General features: G+C 62.4%; 1 protein-coding gene across 1 annotated transcript in view; it reads right to left on the reverse strand.

The window, feature by feature from the left end:
- The window catches only part of KIAA1045 (KIAA1045 ortholog), a gene marked incomplete at its 3' end in the record, with an annotated part of 3057 nt that extends 621 nt beyond the window's left edge, over positions 1–2436 (reverse strand). Inside the window, exons 1-4 of the mRNA XM_009703618.1 lie at positions 2068–2436; positions 980–1165; positions 417–495; positions 113–315 (exon numbers count right to left, since the gene is read on the reverse strand). Coding sequence (XP_009701920.1) covers positions 113–315; positions 417–495; positions 980–1165; positions 2068–2436 — 837 coding nt within the window. The remainder of the gene's footprint in view (positions 1–112; positions 316–416; positions 496–979; positions 1166–2067) is intronic.
- Between the last annotated feature and the right edge of the window lie 4292 nt (positions 2437–6728).

Consider the following 6728-nt stretch of genomic DNA (forward strand, 5'->3'; position numbering starts at 1 on the left):
GGAGTGCGGCCCCAGTTACTGTAGCCATGGGTGCTGGGTGTGGGAGCTGGCCCTGGGTGCCGTGGCCATGAGTGCTGGCCGTGGGAGTCAGCCCCAGATGCCGCAGCCGTACCTGTGGCCGTAGTTTCTGCAGCAGCTGGATGGACTCATGAGAGAGGAAGTCGTGCCACTCGATGTGCCCCTTCTTGTCAGGGTCCAGGGCAGAGAACTGCAGGGCTGCCTGCTCCTCCTGCGCCTCCGCCATGGGCCGCTCGAACTGCTGCTTGTGCACCAGGTGCTTGTAGTGCAGGAAGTCATCCAGGGTCAGACAGGTTTCTGTGGGGGACAGATTGGCTGTGCAATGCCCGGGGAGGGGGGACTCACTTCCCAACTGCCTCCCCCAACCTTCTGGGACCCACTGCAGGGTGGGTTCATACCTGGAATGATCTTGCAGTGCCGCAGGGTCTCCATCAGGCTGTACATCTCTTCCTCTGTCAGCAGGAGATTGAGGTTGTCCTGGGGTGGGGAGCAGAGAGGAGCCGTGGGGTAAAGGCATGGGGTGGGGGGAACCCCTGGCTGTGCCACAGCACGGGATCCCTTAAAGGTGCATGGGTGTGGACACACAGAGAGGGACGGTGTGCTGTGTCACCCAGCAGTGCTGCAGGGGGATGGCTCCATGCCCCTGGGCTTTGGGTGGCATTCCAGCTCTGTCACAGCTCCTCGTGTGCCCAGCAGCACGTTCCATGGTGTCTCGTCCCCCACCAAGGTGCTGGGGGGCTGGCTGCAGGGCTGGGGAATTGGCAAAGGGCCGCTGTCCCCTGCTGTCTGGTGGCTCCCCGTCAGGCCAAGGTGGGCGGCAGCAGCTGGGGAGCTGCAGGTCCCCCATCGCCCCAGACCAGGCTGCGATGTGAGACCCTGCTTGTGTCTGTGCAGGGCACGGCTCCCTGGAAGGCACCCCCCACCCAGCAGAAGCCCGGTGTCCCCTACGTGAGACACTCACGCAGTAGTAGCAGCTCCAGCCCGTCTCGGTGTGTGCCGTCTCTGTCACCTCCACGGCACTGTCGTTCTGCAGGTAGCCCATGCGGCGCAGGCAGCCGTCGTGGTACACCCGGCTGCAGATGCGGCAGGGGAAGAGACTTTCGGCCGTCCACACCTCGCAGATCTCACACATCTCATCGTTGAGGACCTGGGGACAGATGGGCAGACGCCCAGAGGGGCAGTGTGGGCAGAGGACTGGCAGGTGGGGGTCAGAGTGGTGCTCTGTGGGTGGGAATGGATGTTGGGGGGCAGAGGGGATGGGAGGGTGGGATTGCGTGGGGCTGGCTTAGGGAATAGGTGGGTGATAGGATCATAGGGGGCGTGGCTGGTTGGGGTAGAGGAGGGGGGGTGGGTTTGTGGGGGTGAATGGGCGGGGGATGGGGCCCCGTAGGTTCTCTGGGGTGCAGCGTGGTGGATGTGGATGGCTGAGCTGTGCGGTTGTAGGTTGGCTGGTCTTTAGGGTTGTCATGTGGACGAGTGAAGGTGCTGATCTGTGGGTTGGCTGGTTGTAGGTGTGGACGAATAAGCTGTAAGGCTGTAGGTGGGCTGGGGTGTAGGCTTGTCAGGGTGGGTAGATGGATGGATAGGTCATGGGTGAGGATGGGTGGGCTGTAGGATTGCGGGCATGGGTGGATAAGCTATTGGGTTGTAGGGCTGGGGTGTGAGGGTCACAGGTGTGCATGGATGGCTTGAGTTGTAGGCAGGGTGGCTGTAGGCTGACAAACATGTAGATTGAAATGTCCTTCTCTCTTCCCCAAAACTGGAGCTGTCTGTGCCCAGCAGTGACCTCTTGTCTCCAAGACACCCCAGGGTCCCTCCAGGGCACATTTGCCCAGTCGCACCCTCCTCCCTGTGTGGCATCTCCAGCTGCCTAGCCCAGCCCCTGGCCCCCTGCCCCACAGAGCCACCTCCATGGGGCTTTGCCATGCCCGGGGAGGCTGTCACTGCCTGGCAGGCACCAGGGATTCTTGCACATCCCTGGGCTCTCCCTATGCATCTCCATCCCCATCCCCATCCCTCCCTCCCTGTCCCCATGCTCCATCTGCTTGCCTGCTCCCGCTGCTCCAGGCTGATGTCCGGGGGCTCATCATCGTGCAGCTCCCGCTTGGGCCGGATGAAGGCGGGTGGTGTGAACCTGTTGGCCCGGTCAAACTCCTCCGGCTCCATGCCCCGGCCATCCCGCAGCCGTTCCCAGGCCGCCTTGCTGGCGCTGCTCTCCTCCGGCTGGGAAGGTCCTGCCACCGCCTCCTCCTCTCCCTCCTGCACCGCCTGCTCCAGTGTCCCTCGGCGTGCGGTCCCTGCCTCCGCCTGCCACCGTGTTGATGGCTGCTCCCGCAGCCCATCCTTAAAGGCTGACACGGCCAAGCTGACCTTCTGCACCTTCTCCACCGTCTGCCTCCTGGACATCAGCACCCCCATGGCTCTGCGGGAGGGAAGGAAGGTGCTCAGTGCTAAGGCCTCAGGGTGCAGTGCTGCTCCCTACCCCTACACCATGTCCCTGGCCCCAAAAAGGTGTCCTGGCAGCTGTCCCCCAGCTACGCGGGCAGCAGCTCAGGGCAGGGAGAAATGGGGGCTCCTTGGCAAGTTGGTGCTGAGGTCATCTGTGGTGGCCGTGGGGAGATGGACCCGAAGCCATGTGGAGATCTGGCCATGGAGGGTCTAAGTGTTGGTGGGGGAGCGGGATAGCAAGCAGAGAGCTGGTTTGGGGGCACCCTGCATCCTCCATCCTTGCTCTGTAGACTCCAGCTTAACAGGAAGCACATCCAGTCTCTTCCCACACCAGATCGGTAAATCCCAGAGGGATTGGGACCAGGTGTAACCCTGCCCCATGTGTGCATCTCTTTTCTGCCTCGGAGAAAGCTGCTTTGGCCAGCCAAGGGTGAGAGGTGTCCTCCCTGTAGCTCTGCCCAGGGTGAGGGCATAGCAGAGCTGGTGCTGGGTCGCTTACCTTCCTTAAATTTCTCTTCATCCCCAAGTCTCTATTGGGCTAGCATGCTCATCTGTATGAGTGCGTGCTGCTTCCCTGATTGCTGTGCATTCTGCATCTTGCAAGGAGCCCTGTGGAGAGGCTGGGCCAGCCATGGGAGGGCTGTGAGGGTGCGGGAGGGAAGGGGAGCACTGCATGGGTCTGGGGCGCAGGGGTCCCAAGAAGGGGATTAGGCTGCAGGACCGAGGGAAGATGATCTTAGGGTAAAATGGGGAGGACAATGGCAGCAGCAATAGCAGGTCCGACTCTGTCTCAAAGGGGGTGGGCTGAAGCTGGAAAGGGAGGATTTGGTCTCCAGTGGTGTGGGGCACAGCATCACCCTGCATGGGTCCCAGCACTGCCCCTGCGCCCCGCTGGGGTTGCGTTATGGAAGATGCTGCGACGAAGACATGCAGGGACCAGGAGGCAAGCTGGGGGGACATCAGAGCCGCCATCTCTCATCCCGCTGGCCTCAGCAGGTGAGCCCCAGGTAGCGGGATAATTAGCAGCACATGTGCACATGCCGGGATCCTGTGGCTGCAGGAGGACACGGTGCTGCGGGCACTGCTGTGACAGGGAGCCTGGGCAAGGTAATTGCAGCCGCCCCACATCAGCGATGCCCAGCACAGCTTGCTGGCAGGCAGCACCCAAACACCGCCGTGCACACACGCATGTGATTTCCCAGCCTCCCACCACCACCGTGGGACCATCTGCGTGCAGATTCCCACACGCGGAGCTGGGTGTGCAACACATGTGGGCCCCGTCCCGCGTGTGAGGGTCCCAGCAGCGTACACATGTGTGGGTGGGGGTATTTGCACACGTTGGCCTCTGTGCCTGGCACGGGGCTGGTGCCCAGCATGCTGCAGCACCTGGGGCTTTGCAAAGGTGGGAGTGGGGAGGCACATGTCCAAGCCACAGCAACAGCATCCCCACGGCTGTGCCAGCGTGAGGGAAGACACCTGGGTGTCTCTGCCTCCTCACCATGCCACCTCCCGCTGCCCAGGCGGCTCAGGATCCCATCGGCCGTGGGCAGGATCAGGTCTGTTGCTGGGCAGCATTGCGGCTCTGCCTGCAAGCCAGCAAGCCGGGGGCATTACAGGGAGATCCCCCCCAAGGCTGCCTTTGCAGATCCCTGCATCACCAAGCGTTGGCCAGATGCTGGCCCCATCCTGCCCAAGGCTTGTGTCGAAGCGGGGAGGAGAGGGCGCAGAGGGGCTGGGCTCATGCAGAAGAGCGAAAAGAGGGCTGTGGGCCCCAGCTCTTGGCACACCAGTCCCTCCGGTAGACGCACTGGTGCTCCTGATCCCCAGCATGCTGGCAGCATCTCCCCACAGCATTGCGGGGCTCTGGGTGGCACATCCCCAAACACTGCACAGCAGGGCAACCCAGACAGCAGCAGGGCAACTAGTGTACGGGCCTGCTGTGTCCCCCAAAAATGAGGTTCCCCTGCATGTTCACAGCATGGTCTTCCCCCTGCCCCACGCCATTGCTGGAGGATCACAGCCTGTCTCCCTGTATCCCATCCTCTCCCAAGGCCACCCTAAGTGTCTCTTGCCACAGTCGGTGCCACTGGCTACTGCATGCCTGGAGTCTGGAGGCTGTCACTCCTGTCACAGCTTGTGTCTGTTCTCAGCCTCACTGGCCTCCCTATCCCTGCTAATGCTGCACAGCTGCACCCCTACCGCGCATCCAGGGGCTGAATGGCTTCACCCTGAGCTCCCTCTCCAGCCCCTGCTGCCTTTCTATAGGCCCCAAAGCTCCCCAGATACCCCACACCTTCTCTGTACTCTCCAGAACCCCCTTACCCCCATGCCCTGTCTGACCCATTGGCTGTGCAGGGTGGGACATCACTCACACACAGAGCCTGGCCCGGCTCAGGGTCCTGCCAGGCTCGGGGGGTCCTCCCTCTCCTGGGGACCTCTGGATGTGGGAATGAGGGTACCAGTGGCACCCTTGCCTCATAGCAGCCCAGCTACCCTAGCAGCCCCCGCATCCCCACACGTCCCAGGGGAAGATGTCTCTGCTGCTATTTGTGTGCATCCTTCAAAAGGCACCCGGCAGTTGAGACCCGGTGCCACTATGGCCTCGACCTTACTGCTGGGTACCAACAGGGGGGCTATTTTTAGGTCACCCCCATGGAGGAGCTAAATCTGGGCATGGACCAGAGCTGCCTGCAAATGCCTGGCTCCACTGAGCCCTGCCGGCACCGTGTGCTGTCACAGAGGGTGGTGGGCACCTTCCCACCCCCTTCCCTTCCCTTCCTTTGCCCTGACAAGCTATACTCCTACCCTGTCCCCTGGGCAGCACCCGTTCCCTGCACTCTTACTGATGGGGATTTGCTCCTTGCTACTTCATCCCTGCAGCAAAACACTAAGCCAGAAAGCACTTCATCCCCCTAGCAGCCATAGACTCATCTTTCCCAGCCCCGTGCAGCTCTCTGCGTGGGGGAAACTGAGGCACGGAGGCAAGGCTGGTGCAGCTGGAGGGAGGGCCAGCCTGTTTTAGGTGGGGACAGGGCTGGTGGCCAGCATGGAGGCACCCCGGGAGAAGGAAGCAGGGCAGAGCATCCTAATAGAAACAGAACCGATGATCCCTGCATAGCTTCAAAATCTTCTGTCTCCCATAGCAGCAGGAGCAAGGAGCACCCGTTACTTGCACTGGGGTTACAGGGTGCCAGGTTTGGCTGTGAGGGTGACAGTGGGTGCGGGGTGGCGGGTGATGCGTGGGTGATGCGCGGGTGATGCGTGGGTGGGTGTATCACAGCATGGCGGGGATGTTGTGGTGGCTGGGAGTGCAGGATGGATGCGGCAGGGAGCAGTGCAGGGTGGCTGTGTTAGGGATGGACGTGTTATGGGATGGATGTGCTACGGTGTGACTGGCAGCGTGGGGTGGGTGTTACGGCCCGGTGGGGAGTGGCGGGCTAGCGGTGTTGCAGTGGCCGTGGACATGGCGTTGGTGGTGGCTTTGGGTGCAGGGATGTTGCAGCAGCTGTGGATGTGTGGTGGTGTCTGGGAGTGCTGGGATGGGTGTGTTTTGGGGGCCATGGGTGCAGCTGAGCTGTTGTGGTGCCCGATGGTGGCATGGGAAGCTGGGAGCGCGGAGCCTTAGGGTCCATAGGGCTGGCCCTTGCCTCCCTGCCTGCCCCCGACTCAACCATGCTCTCCTGCCCCACGGTGTGTCTCCAGTGCAAAGCCCTGCCAGCAAATGAAGGTCCAGCAGGAGCTTGGGCTGGTGCATGCCATGAGCAGGGTCCGTGACACCCTCTGCACCCACCCTCAAGGGGATGCACCAGGGGTGTGGCAGGAGCGGGGCCCCCCCCCCCGGGGACCGCGGGGAAGGTCACGCCTGGTCCCCATGGGCTCCTCGTGGGCCAGGCTCACGGTGTTTTTACCTCCCAGTGCTGTGCCTTCCTGGGAGCAGCATTAACGACGTGGGGGCAGAAGGATGGGGTACTGATGGAGAGGACACCCTGGGAACCCTGGACCCCATGGCAACCTGGCCCCAGGTCTTGATCTGAAGGGCATCGAGCAGGGCTGGGAAGATCTGCTGTGGCTCTGGCACAGCCCTGCACACCCTACCAGCTGCTGCCTGCCTGGGGTGAGATGCTTCTGGGCAGCGCAGGCAGCAGGCTCTGCTTAGGGGACTCTACATCCCACCTGCTTGAGGTGGCTGGGGATGCCCCTTGTCCCCTCTCCCTGGCAGATGGCACATACTGGGACTGTGGCACTGCCGGGGCTGCTGCTGC

The sequence above is a fragment of the Cariama cristata genome, unplaced genomic scaffold (genome assembly GCF_000690535.1).
Source record: "Cariama cristata isolate BGI_N322 unplaced genomic scaffold, ASM69053v1 scaffold33710, whole genome shotgun sequence".
NCBI classification, from domain to species: domain Eukaryota; kingdom Metazoa; phylum Chordata; class Aves; order Cariamiformes; family Cariamidae; genus Cariama; species Cariama cristata.